Source organism: Mirounga leonina, unplaced genomic scaffold (genome assembly GCF_011800145.1).
Source record: "Mirounga leonina isolate KUSES-001 unplaced genomic scaffold, KU_Mleo_1.0 Mir_321, whole genome shotgun sequence".
Taxonomy (NCBI): Eukaryota; Metazoa; Chordata; class Mammalia; order Carnivora; family Phocidae; genus Mirounga; species Mirounga leonina.
Genome location: NW_023270680.1, coordinates 2,807,495 through 2,832,750, shown reverse-complemented (window position 1 = coordinate 2,832,750; position 25,256 = coordinate 2,807,495). Strand labels below are relative to the sequence as shown.

The 25,256-nt window shown below is 41.6% G+C and overlaps 1 protein-coding gene across 1 annotated transcript in view; it reads right to left on the bottom strand.

Moving 5' to 3' along the window:
• Window positions 1-25,256, bottom strand: part of DPP6 (dipeptidyl peptidase like 6) — a 681,409-nt gene that overhangs the window by 252,786 nt on the left and 403,367 nt on the right. Inside the window, exon 4 of the mRNA XM_035029860.1 lies at window positions 18,555-18,649. Within this exon, the coding sequence (XP_034885751.1) occupies window positions 18,555-18,649 (95 nt within the window). The remainder of the gene's footprint in view (window positions 1-18,554; window positions 18,650-25,256) is intronic.

Sequence of the window (25,256 nt, the reverse complement as noted above, 5' to 3'; positions counted from 1 at the left end):
TAAAAGCTTACATTAAGCAGACTGGTTCCTAAAAGAGAATCACATTCTACACGTTATCTTCTACCTCGCTTTTAAGCCATCATAGACACCGACCCACAATTTGGTCAGTGTGCAGACAACTAACGGTGCGTCTTCCTTCAAATGTCTTCATGGGACACAGGCATTTTTACATAAACGACATCATCAAAAATCCTGTCTCCCTTTAATTTCCCCCACCTCCTTGGCTGCGCTCACCCTGATGGGCAGACCCCCAACACCCACTTGGAAGAGCCCTCTCCATCAGCCTGGTGCGGGCCACCCTACTGACAATCCTATGGCCACGTGCAAACATACGGATGTGTAACCACAGCGAAAAGTGACATTGCAGCTCACCCATCTCTCACTTGGGTTTTCCCTGCAACAATCGGTTTAGCCTGGATTGCTGATCTTTAGAGCTTGCATAGTATTCTGTGGTGTGGATATACCTTGATTTACACACTCAGTCCTTACTAAAGGGTAGTTCCAGAAGACTCTTGCTATTCATAGGAGTTACGTTCTGGGAAGTGTCCACAAACCCCGAGTTAGAGAATACTGAAGCATTTCCTAGGGGAAATGCAGGGCTAGGTTTCAGCGAGGCTCTGGTCACAATCCTCTTGTCAACCAGTCAACACATAACCCTGTCCTACGCGTGCTTCTGTTTAAAGGCATCTTATTGAACACGTGCTGCCGATGCATTCACACGGAACTCAAAGGGACGGCAGTGTAACTCGTGCCTGGACGCAGCTCACCTAACGCGGGTTTCCTCCGTAAGACACGTCACAGCCTTCTTGCATTTCGGATCATTACCCGGCACTTCGGCACTATCCTCGGGGACCATTCCAAACAACATGATCTCCAAGAAAAAACCACAAAAACGTGGAAAACATGGCACTCCCTAGGCCACACCCACTAAAAAACACTTGTTCACAGTGTGAGCTCGGGAACTCCAATGTTTTTGCCACTATACACACGCCTGGGAATGACTGCAAAAGCCCTGGGAACGTTCGTCTGGATGCCACAAACACATTTTAGCACACTGGCGAGCCCGCAAACACAGAAGCTGTTGAGTGATGAGGATGGGCTGTCCTGTGTGTCCAGGGTGGTCATGATACGCAACGTTGTAATAAAATCCTCCTCCATGTTTCTTTACTGGTGGGTGTGAGCTTTTAACAATTTTTTATGGGACAGATATCTAAGGGTAGGATTGATGATTTTCAAGTTTTTTAAAAAATGCAAATAGATATTGTCAAATTGCTTTTCAAAAATGTTTTTGGATGGGCGCCTGGGTGGCTCACTAGTTAAGCATCTGCCTTTGGCTCAGGTCATGACCCCGGGGTCCTGGGATCAAGCCCCACATCGGGCTCCCTGCTCAGCGGGAAGCCTGCTTCTCCCTCTCCCACTCCCCCTGCTTGTGCTCTCTCTCTTGCTGTGTCTCTCTCTGTCAAATAAATAAATAAAATCTTTTAAAAAAAGTTAAAAAATGTTTTTGGAATTAACACTCTCACTACTGATGAATGAATGCATACTTTCTCCCTTCTCGGGCAGCAGGAAGCACTGATCTGTATTCTGGGCTTTGACCTTCTGATGCATGGACGCTGGTGCCTCACTGAGAGCTCAGTTAATACTTCCCCGTGACGGGTACATTCGATCATCACTGGGTATGTTTTGGGCAATGTGGATTTTATCTTCAGAAAACTGTATCCTATCTCCTTGAAGGTACTTGCTATGCTCTGAGTTTTCTCCTATGTTTTTCTGAAGTTCACTCCTACCATGTTTTCATCCCCACTCAACCCAAACTCCTCTTCTCAATGTTACCAGACCCTAATGTGCTTCATGCCGTGATGATTTCTCAGCTCTCCTCTTGGCACACCGATCACCTTCTCCTCCTCAAAACCCTGTGTCCACTTGGCTTCCAGGATGCACACCTGGTTTTCTCCTCACTCTTCCCTGAGGTTTCTCTTCCTGCACCTCTGCTGGCTCCCTTCTTTTCCCTGACCTCTGAATGCTGGACTAACCAACATTAATAATTGGGCTTCTTTGCTTTTCGATCAGAAATCACATCGTAGGTGATACCATCCAGCCTCGTGGCTGTGAAAACCAGGTACCTGCTGAGGATTTCAACTGCCACGTGTCCCAGACCTCACCCCCCACCCCACCGAATCCGGTTGGACCTGACCCTGAGCTTAGGCTCCACTGCCTCCCTGGCGTCTCCACCTGAATGTCAGGTGGGTGTCTCACTGTAACAGGGATAAAACAGAGCCTCTCACATCCTATCCCCTCTCCCTCCAGCCCCAGGGACAGTCCTCCTCATCTCCAACACGGCAACCCCACCCACTCAGCTGCTCTGGTCAAGCTCCTGGTTCTCCTTTCTCTTCTGTCTCACACACCTGACATCTAGCCAAGCAGAAACTGCTGGGGGTCTTCCATCAAAGTCTATTCAGAACAGTCCCCACCCCCCCGCTCCTCCTGGTCTAAGCATGGGTCCTTCTTCTTGGGCCATTGCAGTGAGCTTCCAGCTGTCTCCCAGGCTCTGACTTTGCCCCCTGCAGTCTATTCTAGCCCCTTGGGTCAGAGCCCTCTCTGTACAGGAATCATCACCCCGCCCCCCCACTCACACCCCCTCAGCTTCCATCACACATGGACTGAATGTCAAAGTTCCCACTGAGCAGTGGGCCTGCTGCCTAGTCCCCATCAACTCTTGGTCCCCATCTCCAAGTATGGCCCCTTGGCCCCCTCACCCCAGCCACACTGCTGTCCACATCTTCCCAGAGCAAGCCGGGTACATGCTGGCCTCGTGGTCCTTATGATGGTCTTGCTCCTGCCTGAAATGCTCTAGATGGTCACCTGTCAGCTTTCTTCTCAAAAGCCTCCTAAGTGAGGCCTTGCCTCTCTTCAGTGGCCATGACATCTAGAAATTTCAGTAGTCTGCCTCTGACGTTTCCTTACCCTCTTCCCTTATTTTCCTAGGCTTAATCATATTACAATAACGTACATTTAACTTATTTATCTAGTGCTCGTCCTCTTCACTAGAATGTAAGCTCCTTGATAGGAGAGATTTTAAAAGAAATCTTTAATTTCTCTCAGCGATGCTTTGTAGTTTCCAGGGTATAGCTCTTGCCCATATTTTGTTAAATGTATCCCAAAGTATTTGGTATTACTGATGTTTTGTATATATAAAATATACATGTCTCAATATTCAATTGTTTATTGTAACAGACAGAAATAGAATTAATCTTGGTACCCCGAACCTTATGCTCTGCAACCCTGCTAAATTTCATTAATTGTTCTAGCAATTTTTTTGTAGATTCTTTAGAATTTTCTATGTAATCATATTTTCTCTGACTAAAGAGTTCTTTTTCTTCCTTTCCTAACTGGATGCGTTACTGCTTCTTTTTATGGCCTAATTACACTCTAGAGAACCGCCAGGATGATGCGCAGCAGAAGTCACGAGGGTGGGCACCTCACCTTTCCCCCGATCTGAGGGAGAAGGCGTTCACTCCTCACTGTTTGGTGGATTAGTGGAAGGTGCTTTTGCAGATGTCTGTTATCAAGTGAAGACGTTCCTGTCTATTTCCAGTTTGCTCAGAATTTTTATAATGGATGTTGAGTTTTATAATGAGTGTTGAATAATCTCAAATGCTTTTTCTGTATTTACTGAGATGATTATGTTGTTTTGCTCTTTTTAGTCTGTCGAAATGGTAAATTACATTGTTTGATGTTCAAATGTTGAAGCAAACTTGCATTCCTTGGATAAACTCTATTTGGCCATGATGTATTAGCCTTTTATATATTGCTGGACTGGATTTGCTATTTTGTGGATGTTTTTTGTACCTGTGTTCATGCGGGAAATTAGTCTGTGGTTTTCTTTTCTGCTAATAACCTCGTCTGGTTATTTGGGGGCAGTGCTAACCTAATAAATTACTTGGGAAGTGTTTGTTTTGTAAGTTTGCACAGAACTGATGTAATGTTTTTCTTAAACACTGAATTCACCCGTGAAGTCATTTGCACCTTGAGTTTTCCAGATGTGGAGCTTTTTGCCTATTAATTCAATTTTTTATATTGATGTAGGACTATTGAGGCTACCTATTTCATTTTCCGTGAACTGTGATAATTTGTTATCTTTCAAGGACTTTTTCATTTCGTTCCATTTATTTTCATTTCATTGTCAAATTTATTGATATAAGGCTATTACTAATATTTTCCATTATTTTTATTTTTTTTTAAAGATTTTATTTATTTATTTGAGACAGAATGAGAGAGAGAGAGAGCTCATGAGAGGGGGGAGGGTCAGAGGGAGAAGCAGACTCCCCGCCGAGCCGGGAGCCCGATGCGGGACTTGATCCCAGGACTCCAGGATCATGACCTGAGCCGAAGGCAGTCGCTTAACGGACTGAGCCACCCAGGTGCCCCTATTTTCCATTATTTTTTCCAAACCTGTACTGATGGACCTTCCTCTGTTCCTATTATTGATTTTTTGTCCTTTATCTTTGTTCTTGATCAATTTTATTGCTCTTTTCCAAAAACCAGCTTTGGTGTTGTCCTTTTTTGTTTTTCCACTATTTTTTCTTTCCCATACAATTGATTTATTCTCTTTATTGCCTTTCTTCTGTGTAATTATGTTTAATTTCTCTTTTTTCTTCTAGTTTCTTAAGGTGAAAGCTTAAATCTAATAATATGAGCACTTAAAGCTATACATTTCCCTGTAAGTGCTGCCTACCTGCACACCATAAATTTTGATATTATACAATCCTAATTTTCCTTCATTTCACAATATTACCTAATTTCCATCTGATTTCTTCTTTGGCCGATTTGTCCCTTAAAAACAGGTTGTTTAATCTTTAATCATCAGTCTACACTCCAGATATTTTTCTGTTGTTCATTTCTAGTTTAATTATGTATTTGTTGGAGCCTATCTTTTGTATAATTTTCAGCATTTGAGATATGTTGAGACTTGTTTAGTGGCCCAGACTTTATCAGTTTTGGTGAATATTCCATGTGCACGCATAATGCATGTGCTCCTTGCTATTAGTGAGTGGTATGATCTACAGATGTCAGGCAGGTCGTTGGCTAACAGTGTTTTCAACACTTTGCTGTCTGCACTGGTCTTTTTTCCTACATGTTCTATCAAGTATTCAGAGAGGACTGTTGGAATCTCCAACTTTAATTGTAGATTTGTCCATTTTTGGTTTGGGTTCAACCAGTTATCGCTTTAAATCTTATAGCTCTATCGCTGGTGACATAGACCTTCAGAATTTTTTTTTAATTTTTAAAGAAATTTTTTATTTAAGTTCAATTAGCTAACGTATCATACATCATGAGTTTCAGATGTGGAGTTCAGTAATTCATCAGTTGCGCATAACACCCGGTGCTCATCACATCACGTGCCCCGCCTTCAGGATTCTTATGCCTTCTTGAAGAACTGACTCCTTTCTCATTATGAAATATTTATTTTTATTTCTGGTAATAAGGGCTCTTCTGTAGTCTACTTTGATATTAATATAACCATTCCAGCTTTCCTTTAGGTAGTGTTTGGAGAGAGTATCTTTTTATATCCATTTAATTTTAACCTATGTCTTTATATTGAAAGTACATATCATAGAAGGCTTATAATTGGGTCTTCCTTTTTAAAACTAACCTTTGAATCCTCTAGGAGTAATAGGGGGAACTTACGGACATAATGATATAGAAAACCTTTTCTTTATATTGTAGTTACCTCCCACCCCATATTGTATCAGATTGCTCCTCCTGTGTGTCCTGCTCAAGAGAATCCTAACACATTCCAAAGATTTTATGTGTGTATGTTTGTGTCTTAGTCAACATGTAGCACTGGAAAAAAGAATTAGAAGTCTTATATAAGTTTACATTAAAAGGAGCTGGCTAGTTTCACCACATTATTTAATGGACCCTTTTATAAAAAGACAGATGTGTTTTTTCAGGACTAGTTAATTCATTTTCTTTAAGTTTCCACCAAAAGCTTAGCTACATGTTGACCATATGTACCATTCCTGGCATTCCTCCTTCCATTATGTAGATCCAAATTTTCAGCTGGTATAATCTTTCTTACTTCAAAGAACTTCCTTTCAATTTCTCATAGTGCTAGTGTGTGGCCAATGAACATGCTCAGATTTTGTTTCCAGTTTCTTTATCTTTAGTGTTGAAAGATATTTTTGTTGCATGTAGAATTCTACATTGACACTTTTATTTTTTTCCCAGGGCTTTAAAGGTGCCATTCCACTGTCCCCTGACTTGCAAAATGTCTGGTAAGGAGTGTGCTGTCACTGTTCTTTGTTTTTCTGTACATAATATGTCTCTTTTCTTAGCTGCCATGAAAATGTTCTCCTTTTCACTAGTGTTCAGTAACCTGATTATCCTATGCTTTGGTGTGGTTTTATTTATATCTATTATGCTTGAGATTTATTGAGTTCTGGTATCAAATTTAAAAAGTTCAGTCATTATTCTTCAAAAGTTTCTCTTGTCTTCTCTTTCTACGGCTTTGGTAACAGCTGTATTTGCCCATTTTGTGTTGTCTAACAAGTCACTGAGGCGCAGTACAAATTTTGTTTAAATACTTTTTCGCCTATCAGTTCCTCATTTTGGAGACTTTTTTAAAAAAGATTTTATTTATTTATTTGAGAGAGAGAGAGAGCACAAGCAAGGTGAGGGAAGAGGGAGAAGCAGGCTCTGCACTGAGTAGGGAGCCCGGTGCAGAACTCGATCCCAGGACCCTGGGATCATGACCTGAGCCAAAGGCAGACGCTTAATCAACTGAGCCACCCAGGTACCCTTTTTGGAAACTGTCTATTGCTTTCAGTTAAAGTTCAGGGTTTCTCCCTTGGCTTCCCTGTAGTGTCCAGTCTGTTGTTAATCTAGAGATTTTTTAAAATTTTTATATTTCATTTTTAATCTCTAGAAATTTTATTAGGGTATTTTATAATCTTTAATTTTTATTATCATAATGCTCATGATTTTCTTTATATCTTTGAGCATCTGGAACACATTTGTCATGGCAGTTTTAATATGCTTTTCTACTAACTCTATTATCTCTTTATTTGTGGGTCTGTTTCTATTGACTAATTTTTCTCCTTATTATAGGTCACATTTCCTGCTTCTTTGTTTATACAGTAATATTTTAAAAAATGAACATGAGATATTTTTAATTTTCTCTTGGATTTTTCATGTTTCTCCAAAGAATGCTGGACTTTTTATGACAGGCAGTTAATTATGTGGGGATTAACTCCATTCTTTCAAAGTGTGTCTTTAAGATGTTTTAAAGGTTGTTCTATAATAGCCATCATTTTAGGGCTAACTGTCCTTTGCCCCTAAGGGGTTGCTCTTCCAGAGTGTTAATGTCTTGTTGCTTGGAGAAACTGAAATGATTGTTGGCAGTGCATGAACTCTGGGAATTTTTCACCTTATAGGTCTGATGATCGTTCTTCACTTGAAACTTTATTTTATCCTGACTTGTAGTGTTTCACTCCTTATGTATAAGGATCAATAATCAACCCAAGTCTCAAAGGGAACACTATGCAGATTTTTTGAACATTCTCTGGGTAGCTTCCCCTTCTTGGGCTCTGTCATATAAACTGTAGCCATTTTCTCCCCCCCCCCCCCGCCCAAACTCTGGTCTGTCTTCTTGACTCAGCAAGATGGAAGCCTTGAGGAGCACCTGGGTGGCTCAGTCGGTTAAGCCGCTGCCTTCAGCTCAGGTCATGATCCCGGGATCCTGGGATTGAGCCCTACATTGGGCTCCCCGCTCAGCGGGAAGCCGGCTTCTCCCTCTCCCTCTGCCTGCCTCTCTGCCTACTTGTTCTCTCTCTCTCTGTGTCAAATAAATGAATAAAATCTTAAAAAAAAAAAAAAAGATGGAAGCCTTGAGTTTTTCCTCTTGGTGAAGTCCAGCAATAACCTTTATGCAGAATGCTCAGGTGATGGCTGAGCTCATTTAATTTGTTTTCCTTCTCTCAGGGATCACAGCTGTGAACTGCCTATTGTCCAAAGTATGAAAATTGTTGTTTCCCTCCTATGTTGTCCTGCTTTAAGGTTGTTTATTTTAGGAGGATAATTCTGATCATCTTATATTCCCATGGCCAGGACCAAACGTCAAGAAGAGAAGTGTAGTCTGTTTTGTTATACCTGTATTCCCAGTGCCTAACAGGGACTGGCACATAAGAGATGCTCCGTAAATGTTTGCTGAATAAATGAATGGCTATACCCACATATAATCCTAGTTGTTATAATAGCGGCCATGATGTTACTGGTATAAAGATAAGACCAACAGAAGCCAGCAAAGAATGTGACTTTCTACCATTAGAAATCAGTATGGGTCACATTCCTTGACAAAGGGTCAGCTGCTAGTGATAAGCTGAGACAGTGAGGATTTTGTTATGCTCTTTTAAGAAGCCCATCATTGTCATTCTTAGGAATGGTTTCATGCACTTCTGACCATCGTAGCCCCGAAGCCACCGATGACTGTAAATTGTAGGCATAGGTCCACCCTTTCACCAGGTGCAAATAATGGATGCAAAACCACATCCAATGCTAGCACATTCCTGAACATCTGCTCCAAGACTATTTGAATCAGGATAAATCTCCCAAGCAAAGCGAGCTGTGGTTTCAGGTTTGCCTGAGGTCAATTCTTGAAATATTTCTGCCCATTTTCGACCAGATTCTTTGTCCTTTCCTGATCAGTTTGGAAGAAGTCTTTGTAGTCTGTAGATACTAGCCTTTCATTTGTTCCCTGGACTGCAAATATTGTCTGCTATTTGTCTATTGATTTTGTCTTTTAACTTTTAAAATTTAAGACATTTCTATGGAAGTTAAATAAGGCTCTTTTTTTTACAGCTTCTGGAATTCGTATTTTGGAAATTTTCTCTCTTTTGTGCTAAACCAAGCAATGAGTTTTCTTTCTAACATTAAACCTTTACTCCAAGTGGAACTTAATTTCGTATATTTGTGAAATCCAACATTATCTCCTTGTAGATAGCGTAGTTTTTCTTTTCTTTTTTTTTAGATTTTATTTATTTATTTGAGAGCGAGTGAAAGAGACAGAGCATGAGAGGGGGGAGTGGGAAAAGGAGAAGCAGGCTTCCCGCTGAGTGGGGAGCCTGATGCGGTACTCGATCCCAGGACCCTGGGATCATGACCTGAGCCAAAGATGGACGCTTAAACGATTGAGCCACCCAGGCGCCCCTGGTGCTGTTTTCTAATTATGCCATTGATTCCCCCGATGTATCAAATACTCCCTGACACTGGAACGTCCATCTGAATTCTGTAGTCTTGCACCCCTCTCCGCGCTATTCCCCTACGAACGTGGAGGGTTTTGAGCTTATAGCATGGATTCAAAACGTCTGTGATGTGTATGCTGCTTATACCACTTACTATGTGAAATTCAGAAAATTTCTTACCCTCTCTGTGCCTCTGTAAAATGGAGATAATATCTGTGCCTCATGGTGGATGTGAAAATTCAATGAAGTCATTCCAATGCCTGGTGCATCACAAATACTCAAAAGTGTTAGCTGTTACTGTTCCTGAGCTGAGTGCAATTCTTTCTTGTGTGTTTTGAATCAGGCAAACGAGTACACGTTACCATACGTTTAAAAGTTTTTATGGCTTCATTCAGGTGTTTACTCTTGTGCATGGCAATTAAGATATTTTATCAAATGTTTAACATTAAATTTCTTCCATAGTTCTAATTAGGATTGTATTAAAGTCTGATATCAATTTTAAGAGATTTAGCATATTTAATTTTATCTTATCTAAGATTATATTATACCCTTATATTTGTTCAAATATTCAAAAAGATCTTATAGTTTGCTTTAAATCTTACACTGTTCTTAGATTTAATATAGGACTCTATAGTTTTTGTTCATACAGTGAATGGACTTTTCACACTTCTAGGTACTTATGTTCATGAAGAGAGAGCTATTGATTTATTTATGTATTTCTTGTATTCAGCCATATGGAAATTTTTTTCTTATTAATTGCAGCTTGTTTAAACTAACATCTTTTAGATTTTCTAGGGATAGAATCATGTTACCAGGAAAAGAGAGACCTTTTTCTTCCATTTTTCTAGCTCCTCTCCCCATCTCTTAGTTTGCTTGTGTATTGCATTTCCTGCTATCTCCAAGAACACATTAAATATGAATAGTGATGCTGAGGACTCTGGCCTGACTATAATTGAAATGGTTTCACTGTTCGCCATTGAGAATGGGTTTCACTTCTAGATGGCTTCTGGTAAATGATTTTTATCATATTTAAGCAGGTTTTCGCTCTCATCTTACCCAGAAATTTTATTAGAAGTTGCTGATAAGCTTTACCAGGTACGTTTTCTGGGTCTTGTGATGTAATCATAAGGATTTTCTGTTATTTTGTAGTTGTAACGGGTTTTGTTGGTTGATTTCTTGATATTTAAATGCTGTTGCCACGAGTACCTGATTCAGAGCACATTATGATTCTGACACATGAGTGAGCTCGACTCGCCAGTATTCCATCTATAATGTTTGCACCTAACTCGCTGGTGAGGTTGGTGTGCAGTCTACATTTTGCATTATTTGGGGCTATTTAATCATAATCACTAACACAATTTTTAATAACATTATCCTGACTTTTAAAAATATCAGTCTACATATATGACAACCCCACACGTATAAAACTGTAGGCGTGTTTCTGGTGAGACACTTACCTAAAGGGCTGGTGTACATTGTTTCCATGTAATAGATAAATATATATGTGATTAGAAATGCAGGGAAGGAAAGGTGGCCATTAGTGAAAGAAAGAGATATAGAATGATAAAATGCCCCAAATTATCACGTAATGGGAAGGAAATGAAGAGCAGGAAGCATAAATATATCCATGGGCTGTCTTGTGCAAATCTCCTCATAAAGGAAAATGAGAACGAAATAAACAAGATTAGTTATGATAAAACCAAAGCCAGACATTGAAAAGATTAAACGAGTTAGGAGGACACTGTATGCAACCCCCGGGGGGCTCGGAGAGATGGGGGTCGGAAGCCGCCCTTCCCAGCCCACAAGGAAGGAGGGCCCGTGTGGGCCTGGCAGTCCTCGAGGGGATGGCAGCCACCCTCTGCATCCGGGCCCTTGATGCACCTAAAAAGCATTGCATTTGGAGTTGGACAGAAGCAGGTAGCAGTCCCGCACCAGTTCTAAAAGCCAGAAGAAGCGTGAAAATGCAGCTACTACAGAGAAGAGGGGACCTGCCACCGAGCAAAGTCTCTCACCTTGAAAACAGGTGATTCCACCTGCAAACACCAGGAGGTCTTGCGTTAGGCTCGCCTGACTCAGTATTTTGCATGCGTAAGCTTTATTTCAGGGCAATGTGCAGTGGCCACCAGGACCTGCAGAAGTGGGCTCACGGACCTGGGGGGGGACCATATGCCCAAGGCTGAGGCACCCTCCTGGGTCCTGGGCCGCTGGCTGCAGCCACCCCGGATGCGACCTAGAAATGAGGTAGCTTGGCGGAATTCAACAAAGCCAAGTTCAGCCCTAGAGACTCTCAGCTACCAGCTACGTGACTCAGAAAAAGATATTTTAGCCTCTATAAACCTGTTTTATCATCTGTAAAGTAAGAAGACTATAAAGTAACCGCCGCTCACAGGATTTCAGTTAAATAAAGAAGATGTGCATAGTGTTTGCATTGTAAGCACTCAAATATCCCTTCTTATTTCATTCACCCTACAGCACCTTGCAGCGCCCTCTTCCTCGAGGGAGCCCCGGTTTTCCACTCCACGGCCCCTTACGCCTCCGGACTGGGGGCAAGTGAGAGCTGCGCCTGCGCCCCACACAGCACAGCCTGTTGCTGCAACCTCATCTGCCCGCACATGAAATGCAGCCCAGACTCAGTTTTGCTTCTGTCTTGGGACTTAGAGTCATCCCTCCTGGTTTCCCTAGTCACTGCCTTCACCAGGACCTCCTTCTGCTTCACCAGGGCCAGTAGCAGTCCCAGGCGCTCCTTGCCTGCAATCTTTCCCTCCTCCCAACCTCCCTCACGTTGGTCCAGCTTTATTTTCCTATAGCACACAAGCCTGTCCTCAAAACTCCCATCGCTTTCCATTTCCAGCAAAGACTGGAGCATTGAGTCAAGGGCTGGATGGCCTGCTCCTGTCTTTCTCCTGGGTCCCTACACCACCACCTGGCCTTCCAACTGCTCCCAGACCACCTGCGCCGGGGTGGCTGACTTGCCCCGGCTGCCCACCAGATTTTCACTGCTCAGCCTGTTTACTACTGAGCAAGGACCTACTTCCCACGTGTCTTCCAATCGTGTTCGCCTTTCAGGGGCTGCTGGACGTCCCTCTCTGAGCCCTATCTGCTGCTGACATCCCTGCTTTTCCCTCCTTCCCACCTGGGGCTCCCTGCCCAAGGAGCCTCCACTGAACAGATGTCATGCGAATGCGTGCTTCTTTAGATCTGGGTGGAAGGGTGGAAAGGTCCCCAAGAGTCAACCTGTTTCTTAATCCTTGCCTCCACACACCCACCCACCCACCTGGTCTAGCCCAGGGCCTTGCTCAGAGGACACACTTGTTTAATGTCTAATGACAGAGCACAGATGTGATGGAAGCGCTGCATCAGGCCACCCTTAATCTGCATAGGACAGCAGGTGGGGGGCCAGGAAAATGAAGCTGCTACTTTCTTTTCAAGTCTTTTAAAGACATAGTATAAAATATTTTCCTCACGTACTTTAAAAATTAAGAACAGAGTAGCCTATGAAATAAATATTACAATAAGAATAAGTGGAAAATGTTTTTGTTTTCTGTTCTTTTAATAAGAGAAATAGAAACAAAAGGAAGAGCGAAAAGAAAGAAAAGAGGAACAAAAAGAAAGCATCTGAGACACAAGGGGTAAAAAGAAAAGATGGACAGAACCCTGCAGACACAGAAAAAATACAGAATAGGCAGAGTGTGAACCCCAGCTTTTGGCAATGTTCTTGCAAAAGACAGTGACTTTGGAGGCCATCCCTTTGTTCCTGGACTCAGGGGGTTTGCAACTCAGAGGCCAGTCTGGCTAGAAGTCAGTGAGTGTAGCCTCTGTGGGGGATGGGCAGCTGCTACCCCATCACCAGCCAACATCTGCTGTCTGCGAGAACATGAAGCCCGCTGCGGCCAGATACTCCTATTTTTTCAAGAGAAGCCAGAGACCTGGATTTCCAGTTTGTAGAAACCACTCTGTGGGTCAAACAAAACAGTTCAGTGGGCTTTCGGGGCATCAGTTTTTGCTTTCTCAACTATACACAAAAACAAGGCCATTTCCCCTTCCTGGTTTGTACTTAGGTGCTCAGTGCAGCCAGCCTCGGGTTGGCAATACCTGCTGGCCATGAGAGCCTGCTCCGGTCCAGCCGCTGGTCTGCTGGGGGCATGTGTCCCCCAGAGCAGGAGGATAAGAGCAGGTGAAGTGGGGGGTGGGTCCACCAGCCAGGGGCTGGGGCTCCCTCCCACCTGCGGGAGCCCACCTGCGGGAGCCCTGCATCCTGAGCCCGCACCCAGGGCTCTACGGAGGACAGACAGGAACAGCTCAGGCAGGTGGGCTTCCTCCTTCTCCAAACATGAGACCACAGGCACATGAAGCCCTTGATGGAAATGAAATGAAACAGAATGAAGTGAAAACTAATAATTGTGAAAGTCAAGCCTAGCGAACGAAGGAAAAAAGGAAAAAAAAAGTGGTCTCCAGTTCTGATCTCCAACAAATTCTGGAGTTCCTCCACAGCACCAGGAATCCATTATTCCTCTTGATTCTGGAATGGGTCTAATAATACTTGTAATTATGTCCCTCTCTGTGAGGAGTCAGAATTCATTAATTTTTAGAGACAGATAAAAATTCAAATTCTACAGTCTAGTGATTATATAAAATCAAAGGGGAGCATAAATTAGAGAAACAAGAAGACTTTTTATTTAAATGTTAATTTAGCAATTTAAATAAGTAATTAAAACAAGTAGATTAGTAATTAAACTAATAAAGACATAAAAAGTAAGAAAACCTGACATAAGCAGAGCAACAGGATGCTTTCTGTGTGCACGTGTTTGCCCTTCCAAGCACTTGCAGACCTGTCTGTGGCTCCTCCATATTCACTGCTGGAGGAAGTCTAATCTCTTTGGAACGTAGTGCTGAATTCTTAAAAATCTGATTAAAATTATTGAATAAGGGGCCTAGAAACAGCAATTATGGAAATCATTACCATGAAAAATAATATACAAAGTTTTCCCCACCCAACCAGATGAGCTATTTGCAAAGTGCAGTGAGCACTTCCTGGCCTTCTCAATACACAGAGATGATGCTGACAGTTGCTAATTGAAGTGTAATATTGTATTCTTCTGTGTTTGTTTAAGGCAACATCATACATATCTCCATATTACTATTGTCTTCATAGCTGTTCATGGCTACATATGTCATCTATTTGTATTTAATTACTTCCCTAGCTTCAGATATTTTCAATTTTTAGATTCTTATAAAAAATTCCCTGGAATGAGCAGAAATGTATAAATATTTTTACTAATCTTGAATGTATTGCCAAGGTGCTTTCCAAACACAATGAATGGATGGACAGATGGATAGAAGATGGATGGGTGGACAGACCGATAGATAGACAGATGGACAGATAGACGGTTGGACAGATGGATAGATGGGTGGATGGATAGATAGATAGATAATAGGATGTATAGACAGATGGATAGCAAAGGAAAAGAAGGAAGGAAAAAAAAAGTCAGTGTTCTCCTCAGTAGAGAAAAGATTCATAAGATTTCTCAGGAACCAGGCAGCCATTGTCCGAATATCCAAAGACCCAGTTTGGGCCCAAAGACATACTTATAGTGTTTCATTTCTCAGGGAAAAAATGGAATATATAACGTAACAAAGACCTTTTTATAATTTGTTGATTTGTTGACAAAAGTATCTTCTAGGAGCATAAAATAAAATAAGAGTAAATAAAATGTAATGTCATGGAATTCCTGGGATATCAAATATGTAATTCAAGTGAAAGTTAGTTTAGGTTTGATTTCTTGTTTTGGACAATCTGAGAGAGTGCCCTTGCTATAATTCCTACTACCAGTGGGTAGGTTCGAGGACCCCGCCTGGGAAGCAGCCTAGCCTGAATGCCTGCAGAGAAGGAGTTAAAAAAATCAGGGGGTGCAGATTCCACCCCTGCTACCGCTGACTCAGTCATGCACTCACCTGCCTGAGCCCTGAGCCGCCTGGGCTCTCTGCTCCAGCCTAACACTCTCATGCCCACATTCTGGCATGTGACATGTAACCTGTCACTCAGTCCTTACAACACCCCATGGAGGCACACGGAGCTTATACAACTGGCCTGAGGTCCTGTTGCTACTGAACAAAGTGCAGTCCCAATAGGGGGGACGGGGGGTAGGTCCCGTGGTTACAGCCGAGTGCTGAACACAAGTCCATAATCACCAATTCTCTTAAAAGTTTTTCTGCTAGATGCACATAGTGGTTGCCTTCCTTTGCGTCCCCTTCCACTGATCCATCCCGGGAAAGAGCCAGTCACGGGAAGCCAAGGACCAGGAGGAAGAGGCAGGCAAACGGGGTGTGGACACCCTAACGTCACCCTGTGTGTGAGGGTCTGAGAGAGTGAGGTTAGAGGTCAAGGTTGCAGGGAATAGTTCAAAATCCTGCTGACCACTGCACGCACAACTGCACAACTCCGTGTCAGTTTCTCCCACCAGTTTCAGACCTTTTACAGACCAACCTCAAAAACCAGTCGGTTTTATCATGTAAACAATCTCAATGCTTCTGGGTTTCAAATAAGAAGAGGCCCCCTGGTTAGTCGTCAGAAAGGCAAGAGGACAGAACACCCAAGAGCCTCGGCTCCATGTCCCCACTCAAAGCCACCCACTCCGTTCCTCCGGGTGCAGACGATCCCGCAAACTCGCCCCTCACAAATCATGCTTCACTTTCTCAATACCTGCTCAAGAAAACACAGAGGAGAAAGGCGGTCCATGGTGCCTCTCACGGAAGACCCGTGTTCTAGGCCGCGCAACTGAGGCATGAGAATTTTAATGACTGGCTCAGCAGAATCTAAACACGGGACTTCTGCATCCTGGATGATGATGATGCGGCCCCGAACTGACTTCCCTCTTTCTCATTCTTTTGAGATTTGCTTACAGAAGCACTTAAATGGAGCCTTTGAGACAAGAATAAACTAGGCATGATCCTGAATAATATCAGTCGGGCTCTGCACGTTTGGTGCTCCTTCAATGTTTGCGATTTGAGTGAATAATGACATCTTAAAGAGAAAAAGATTGCACTGTATGGAATAAGCCCACCAATTCTCAGAGGAGCTCTTCTCTTTTTCTTACCTAAAGTGATTTCTGAAGTCGGCTTATTATTTGGCTAAAATAACCTCAGTTAAAATACATGGTCTGTCACAAGCTATTGATCTGAGAGAAGACAGCTCCTGCTCTTGTATTTTGTTACTAAGTGCAGCTGCGTGCAGGGTGCCTGGCTTGTACCAACCTGGCGTCCTCACAGAGGTAGGGGTAACACGCTGACATTAAAGTGCACTTGCCCTCAGCAACCATCTGGTCATTTTCTCCACTCAGTTAATATTACAAAACCATTTCTGCAATTTTAGTATTTTTAAGTGGGTTGACTGAGATTTTCTTAGGGGAGTAATTCTACCAAAGGTGATTTTTTTAATGCAAAAATGCATTCACATTCCTTCTTTTTGGGTCTCACTTTGCAGAATATGATTTAATTTGATAAAGCTATCATTTTGGGAATGACGCCATGATGTAACCTTGCTAGGCCTCCCTCATACCAGCAAACAGTCCAGGTAAAGGGAGGGTCCATTTAATACTAAACCCCAAGAAGTATTTTTTTTAAGAAAAAAGTATAATGGGGGCGCCTGGGTGGCTCAGTCATTAAGCGTCTGCCTTTGGCTCAGGTCATGATCCCAGGGTCCTGGGATCGAGCCCCCCATCGGGCTCCCTGCTCCGTGGGAGGCCTGCTTCTCCCTCTTCCACTCCCCCTGCTTGTGTTCCCTCTCTCGCTATCTCTCTCTCTGTCAAATAAATAAATAAAATCTTTAAAAAAAAAAAAAAAGAAAAAGTATAATGAAGGGGGGAATCGGAGGGAGAGATGAACCATGAGAGACTATGGACTCTGAGAAACAAACAGGGTTCTAGAGGGGAGGGGGGTGGGGGGATGGGCTAGCCCAGTGACGGGTATGAAGGAGGGCACGTACTGCATGGAGCACTGGGTGTTATACAAAAACAATGGATCGTGGATCACCACATCAAAAACTAATGATGTATTGTATGGTAACTAAAATAACATAATAAAAATAAATAAATAAATAAATAATAAAAAAAAGAAAAAAGTATGTTGGGCACCTGGGTGTCTCGGCTGGTTAAGCATCTGCCTTTGGCTCAAGTCATAATCCCGGGGTCTCAGGATCGAGTCCCGCATCGGGTTCCCTGCTCAGCGGGGAGGCTGCTTCTCCCTCTGACCCTACCCCCTCTTGTGCTCTCTCTCTCTCTCCCAAATAAATAAAATAAAATCTTAAAAAAAAAAAAAGAAAAAAGTATGTTTACACCAAAAATAAATGAAATAAAAACATTTAGGGAGTTGAATGTTCTTGAAGAGGGGGAGGGGGTAGAGTAGCATTTCCATGGGCTGGGGTATGGGGTCACTAACTGGCTGTGGGACCCTGAAAAGCTCACTCCCCAGCTCTGGGCTCTGGATCCTTATCTGTAAAACCAGGGAGCTGACTAATCTTTCCTGTGGTTTTCGTCTAATGCCTGGATTCTTGGATTTCAGGGCACCTGTCTCCTGATTCACATCAGAGGTATGTAATGATCGTTCTGATTCCGAATCCTTGTGTATTGGACAAGAAAGCAATGCACTCCCTAAAGCTGGAAGTTTACGCTTTATAATGATGAGCATAAACATACTGTAAAAGAAAAAAGTGAATTCTCTTCAAATTGATTTTTGGTGCAGAACTTCAGTGAAGGTTTTTAATAAATATCTTCAGCTGTACATGAACTCCGAATCTTAATGTTACTTAAATCTTTGGGAAATCAGGTTTTTCCAGATTCCAAAGCGGTGGCATTCACATCGACTCAGTACTCGTTTTAAAGAATAAACATCCCTTAATGTCATCAGAGCGGGCGCAGTCAGTGCCTAAATTAATATTCCCTTTGCGTGTGGAGTTAAAAAAAAAAAAACAAAAACGAGATTGAGCAAGGCCTCCTGAAGTATTCTCTGTGCATTATTGCAATTGTTCTGTAAATGTCTAAAGCCTTAGGACGTTATCTTCCAATTATATATGGAATGCAACACTTGTTTCCAACACCTGCAGAGAAATGTCCCACATGCTGGAAGAAACTGCTTTCATCTTATTAAATTAGCAAGGCTTCAATTTCACATTATCTTTAGTAGCTCAGGCTGTAGTATTGCAAGTCTATTGCTTCTGCTCAGCTCCTACTAAAAGTTGAAACCCAAAGTCATTTTCTGCTTTATTGACTTGCAGGAGGGAAAACTGAAATTACCCTGGTCATTAGAGAGAGTACTTACAATTTTTTTGCCTTCTATTAACACTGTAGAAACATTTGTTTCAACATTCCGCAGGATCACACTTCCTTTCTGTTCTCTGTAGATGAATTCTTTATCTACAAGAGAGGAAATAAAAAGGAAACACGAGACATTAAGGAACTCAGTAGGCTTCTGATGGACACTTTCACCAAAGGAATCAACTAGTTCTGACAAAAATAGATCCTGTGTTTCATCAAAGGGTCCTTTTAATCTGGACAAGTATATTCAGCTGCTCTCCATACAACCTCACGTGAAGCTTCTCTCTGAATCTTTTCTCCTACTCTACACACTGAGGCATAAAGCACTACGGCACACGCCCATAACGTCTCTAGGACAATCTCGAACTTTCTTGAGTAGAACCCACAGAGTGGACACGCAGAGCAGATTAATTAAGAAACTCGCTACCAGAAAGCAGAGGCAATACTTGGCACAAAGGGGACTGATCTCCTGTATCTAGAGCTTGGGTAAAATCTGTACATGCATACACACATCTGCTCACACCTACATCCGTATCCTGCAAGACTGCCTCCACTTAGTCCATAACCTTCCCTGCAGCCCCTGGAGGAGCTGACCATGTCTTGGTCATGCGCATCCTTGTAACTGTACATCCCACCCTCAGCGATGGTGACAGTGGTCCTTGGTATGACCAACCGAGATTTCAAATAGCCCCTTAGGAAGTCAGTAAAACACCTACGCTGATCAGTATGGTTGTTGGGGTACATGTGCAGACATTGAGGCGTGTGTGTACCTACTGTGAACGGAAGAGTACATTTTCTGAAGGACAGGATTGCTGGTGGGGAGGCGGGCACACAATGGGGAGAAGAAATACTGTCTTTCTGAGTGAAGGTGGTAATAGGGAGCCAGTGTAATGGTCTGGGCATCTCACACAATCATCAGTTGCTGAATGAACAACACCATGCAGACTGCATTAATTCAAATGACATTACCATTTCTACTCTTTATTTCATAGAATTACATTCTTTTTTTATCCTGTGCTGCCACTTGCTTTGGTTTTAATTCTCTCTTCTTTCTCCAGGTTAAGGAGGAAGCATAGATCTTTGGTTTGATTTTCCATCCTTTCTAATAAAACTATCAAAGCTAAAAATTTCCCTCTATGGATGGTGTTAGCTACATCTCACGAATTTTGATACACTGAGCTACATTATTATTCAGTTCAAATTATTTCTAGTCCCTCCCCTCCCCCCTCCCCCGCCCCGCAATGTCTGCTCGGCCCAGTGATTATTTAGAAACATGGTGTTTAATTTGCAAGTATATAAAGCTATTCGGGCCCTCTTATTTTATAGATTTTTAATTTAAATTCACGGGATCAAAGAATACTCTGTACATGATTTCAGTCTTTTGAAACTCATTAAGACATTTTTGTGGTCCATATATGGTCTATCCTCATAAATGTCCCGGAGGCACATTTAATGAAATTATTGATACGGCTGTGTTCCTGTGTGTGTGTGGCTTGTCTCCACTTCTTATTTCCCTCTTTCTTATTTCTGCCTTCCACTTTATTGTCAGATACTCCTCAGAATTTTATTTTCCCTATTTTAGCTGTATTTCTTTGCATTTCTTCTAGGGCTTGTACTAGGGATTAGAATCTATACTCCACTTTTCAGTCTGCAATGAGTTAATAATGTACCACTTCTCAAGAAATCCAGAAATCTGGCAAGTTTTCAGTGCACATCCAGTCCCATGCTGTTATCATTGTCATGTGGATTACATCTAGATACTTTACATCTTCCACAAGGTGTCACAATTACTGTTTGTAACAGTATATCGTTGATGAAGAGATTAAGAAGAAAAAGTCAAAAAGGAAAAAATGTGTTTTGCATTTGCCCATTATTTGACATTTCTGATGCGTTTTATACTTCATTAGGATCTGAGTTTATACCAGGTATTATCATTTTCCTATCCTCTTGAGAACTTGCTTTAGGTGTTTGGTTGTATGGATCTGCTGGCAATCAAGTCCTTGAACTTGGTTTTATCTGAAAATATCTTCGGTTAACCTTCATTTTTGAAGGATATTTTCTCTCCTTTTAAATTTAATTTTTTAAAAAATTTTTAAATTATTAAAAATATATTATTATTATTACTATTATTATTATTATTATTATTTTATTATGTTCAGTTAGCCATTTAAGCAGGCTCCACACCCAGCGTGGAGCCCAACACGGGGCTTGAACTCATGACCCTGAGATCAAAACCTGAGCTGAGATTAAGAGTCAGTCGCTTAATTGACTGAGCCACCCAGGGGGCCCCAAAGGATATTTTCTCTTAATATAGATTTCTAGGTTGATAGTTTTTATTTTTTTCTCTTAAAATTTCTTCTGGTCACCATGGTTTCTAATGAGAAGTCAGGTATTAATTGAATTGTTATTTCCCTGCATGCTATTCCTATGCATTTTTTCTTTTGCTGTTTTCGAGATTGATTTGTGGCCTTCGGTTTCCAACAGCCCAAGTACAAACTACTTTTTTTAAAAAATATTTTTATTTATTTATTAGAGAGAGAGAGAGAGGGAGGGAGAATGAGTTGGGGGAGGGGCAGAGGGAGAAGCAGACTCCCTGCCGAGCAGGGAGCCCGATGCGGGGCTCAATCACAGGACCCTGGCATCATGACCTGAGCTGAAGGCGGACACTTAACTGACTGAGCGACCCAGGCGTCCTACAATGCACTTTTGATTGGGCTTCTATGTGTTTACTGTGTGTGATGAGCATCTTGTATCTGCAAATCTATGTCTTCATCAAATCTTTAGCTGTTAATTTGCCAAATATTTTTTCTATTTATCCATCTCCTCTCCCAGTAACTCCAATTGCACATATATTGGGAATCTTGATATTATCTAAGAGTCTCTGATGCTCTGTTCATTAAAAACTTTTTCCTCTGTTCACTTTGAATAATTTCTAATGATCTGTCACGAAAGCCGCTTTGTCTTTCCTTTGTCATGATATTTGACTATCAACGCCCACCAGTGCATTTTTACATTTCAGCATCTATGTTCTTATGTTTAGGATTTTCCATTTTGTTCTTTTTACTGCTTCTGTTTTTCTGTGGAGATTTCTCATTTCCCTGCTGAGATTTTCATTCATTGAAAACATGCTCATGTTAATTCATTAAGCATAATTATAATATATATTTTAAGATCTTTGTCTATCAGTTCCAAAATCTGTTTCCTTTTGGGGTCAGACTCAATTAATTTTCTTTTATGCTGAAAGTGTGTTCCTTTTTGGGGTCTTTGTAAGTAGGGTGATTTTGCACTATATCCTAGACATTATGGATATCAATTTCTGGACACTCTGGGTTTTGTTAATATTCTCTAATGAGTGTGGTTTCCTGTGCTACACCAGGTAATCTTCTTTGCTAGGTGTGAGCCGCCAACTTTGGGCAGCAGCTTTACTCTCGATTCAGGTATTTTACCTGCAGCTGAACTGCTTTGATTCTCTTCCCTGCATCTGTGGCTCACGGGTCAGAGACACCAGTGCGCCTTTGTTTCTATCTTATTAATCTCTGTTCTACCCTGTCTCATTATCCTCTCTTCTTAACTTTTAAGTTTGACACTTGGCTTCTTAATTTTAGCATTTCTATTTTTCTAATATAATCACAACTGGTGCTATACATTTCCTTAATTATGTCTTTGAGTCCACACGTATTCTCATTACTGCTTTGTTCTACACATTTTTAGTTTCTGTCGCAGTTTCTTCTTCAACCTATGACTTATTTAGAATTTCTAATTTGCAAATGTATGCAAAACATTCTTTTTGTTTTGATTTGTAGTTTGCTACATTTGTTAGAAAAACTTGTATTACTAATTCTTTGAAATTTGTTGAGTTTGGTTTATAGCCTGATGCATAATTCATTTTTGTAAAAGATTTCTTGAGAGAATGGATATTCTCTAATTTTAAGATACAGGGTGCTATATGCGGTCTTTAAATTAACTATCTGGTTGTATCATTAAATTGCCTCATTCCTAGCCTATTTTTTGTGTGCTTCACCTTTTCTTAAGAAAAAAAACACTATACTGAAATTTTCTAGTATGATGATGGATCTATTAATTCTCTCTTGCTAATCGTCCACGTTTTGTTTTGTACATTTTGTAACTTACTAGATGAGTGCAAGTTTAGAGTTTTCTTATCTTCTTGGTGATTTGCAAGGTTTATTTTTAACTGCATTTTCTATCCCTAATAATGCTTTTAAAAATCATTTCTCTTTTGAAGAATAGACAAAAATATAATGGTATATGCCTTAAATTGCACGTGTGAACATTCAGTGCCATAATGTACATAATACCTGAGATGAGCTCGACACAGTGCCTGACCCAGGACAGGCTCTCAGTAGGTATCAGCTGCTACTCTGGTCTCTGCAGAAGAGTTGGAGTCATCTCTGCCTCCTTCTCGTCTCTTGTCTTCAATACTCCATCCCTCGCCTGCACATACCCCCTTTGAAGGCTTCTCAAATCACCACGTCCTCTTGGCTTGCAGTGTTCCTGCCCTGGGTCTGACCGCCACCACCTTCACCGTGGATGCCTCCAGTGGCCTCCCCATGGGACCCGCTCCCTTGGCTCCTTGCTCCCAGCACACGAGGACACGCCTCCTTTTAATTTTTTTTTCCTCCTGAGTCCTTTGGTAGAGACTGCTTTGGCCAAAGTCCTTAGCCTGACGTTCAAGGTCCTTCACATTCTGGCCTGGGTTTCTCTTCCCATTTTAATTTGCCGCCACCCCCCATTAAGCATCTTAAACTGTGTCCCGCCTTCCATGCCTCCGCCCGGCCCACGATGCCCTTCTCCCACTCCTGCCAGGGAAGATCTGTCTGGGCTTAGCACAAAGGCATCTCCTTTGCGAAGATTTTCATGCCTCTGCCAGGCAGGATGAGTCCCTCTCTGCTCCACTCCGCTCCCCATTCCTCCTACTTTATGTTCATGCAGACTTGCTGTTCTTTGTTGGCTGTTAGAACTCTGTCTCCTCCACGAGAGAGCCTGATGCAAGGGAAGAGGCCACACCTTTCTGATTTTCTACCCCTAAAACCTAGTATAATTACTGACAGGAAACCAGGTGCTCAAAATGCATGATGCAGTCACCAAATTAACACCATCATGTGTCTGATTCACCAAATATGCAACCTGCATGTGACGCGGTCGGCGGACCCGCTGTGTGAGAGAGACTGCTCTGGGCAGACGAGGTCAAAGGAGGGAGGCATGGGGATGGTGGATTCAAAAATGATACCTTTTGTGCCTCCTGAGATCCTGGTATAGTTATTTTATCCCCTCACTGCGGTGCAGTGAGGTGCCCCAGGGGGAGCGCAAAGTGCTTCTGGATGCTCTGAGGACAGGCAAGCGAAACCAAAAAGCCAGGCTCGATGGGGATTCTAACAAACACAGTGAGGTCCTTAGGAAAAGATCTCCCAAAGAAAGTCTTGTGTCGCATCACCCGTTGCTACTTATTTTTCATACGTCGAGTATTTAGCAGGCTGCATTTAAAATATATCATGAATTTAATTGTTCTGTGTACTTCATTTTTCAAAGCTAAATAATTAAAGAAGGAAAGAAATGGCCTTGGTAGCTAGCACAAGGAAGATGATTGCTTTTCATTTTCTTTTTTCCCCAAATCGTGGTAGAAAAATACGTAGCAATGTCACACATGATTTTTCTTGCTCTTCCAAAAATAAGATGAAATTCCAGTCATTTCCTCGGAGTATCATATATCAGCTGACTTCATTTGATGCTTATTTTTGCCTGATATTAATGTATTTTTTAGAAACCTTTCAAAGGTCTTTCCCATGATGAAAAAAATTTAAAATGCATGGCTTTATGGTACTATAGATTCCTTAGCAATCAAGATATGTAGTCCTCATTGCCAAGTAGGACTTGTACATGCTAGTTGGTCTTGAAGAGTATCCTCAATTCTATAAGTATCACAAAGAATTGCTTCAGAGGAATAAACTTTAATCTCAGAAACATAGTGCACATAATAACCGGAGTAAATCTGACTTTTCTTTATCTTCTTTTAATTTTAAATAACTGCTAATAGAAACACTGTTCTATTTATTGCTTATTTTATTTTCTTCTCAGATAGAAATCACTTGTATTCATGTATTCTGATAACACATAGCATACAACATGTTTCCTAAGAAAGTCACCATCCATATGATGGTCATAAAATATAAAACCTGATCTGTAATCCCTACACCCACACTGTTGTCCAGAAATACCATTTCCCACTAAACAAAATCAGTATGCACCACGAATTGGCCATGTTCCCCGACTTAAGGATGTGTACAATTACAATTGCCAATCAGATGGTAATTAGTGTATGCTGGCTACAGTCAAGTTCCACATTAACCACAACATTGTGCTATAAGACATGATCCCAAGCACATAAGTAATTCTATTAATGTTACGAGAAAGTGAGATTTTCATATATAAAACAGATCCACATTTAAAGTCATTACGTTTGGTTAAAAGCTAAAACACTGTACAGTTAAATCTGTGTCAGAAATATCAATACAGACACACATTTGCTTATTTTTTTAGAGTATTTGTTTGCTAGGTTTGTCCACAGAAGGTGTCTAAATGTGTGATTATCTCAGATACTCAGATTTGGGTTTCTAAGCACCATTCTTAGGAAAAAGAGCAGGAACACTAAAGAAATGGGCATTTCTAGATCCGAGGCACACAAAGTACA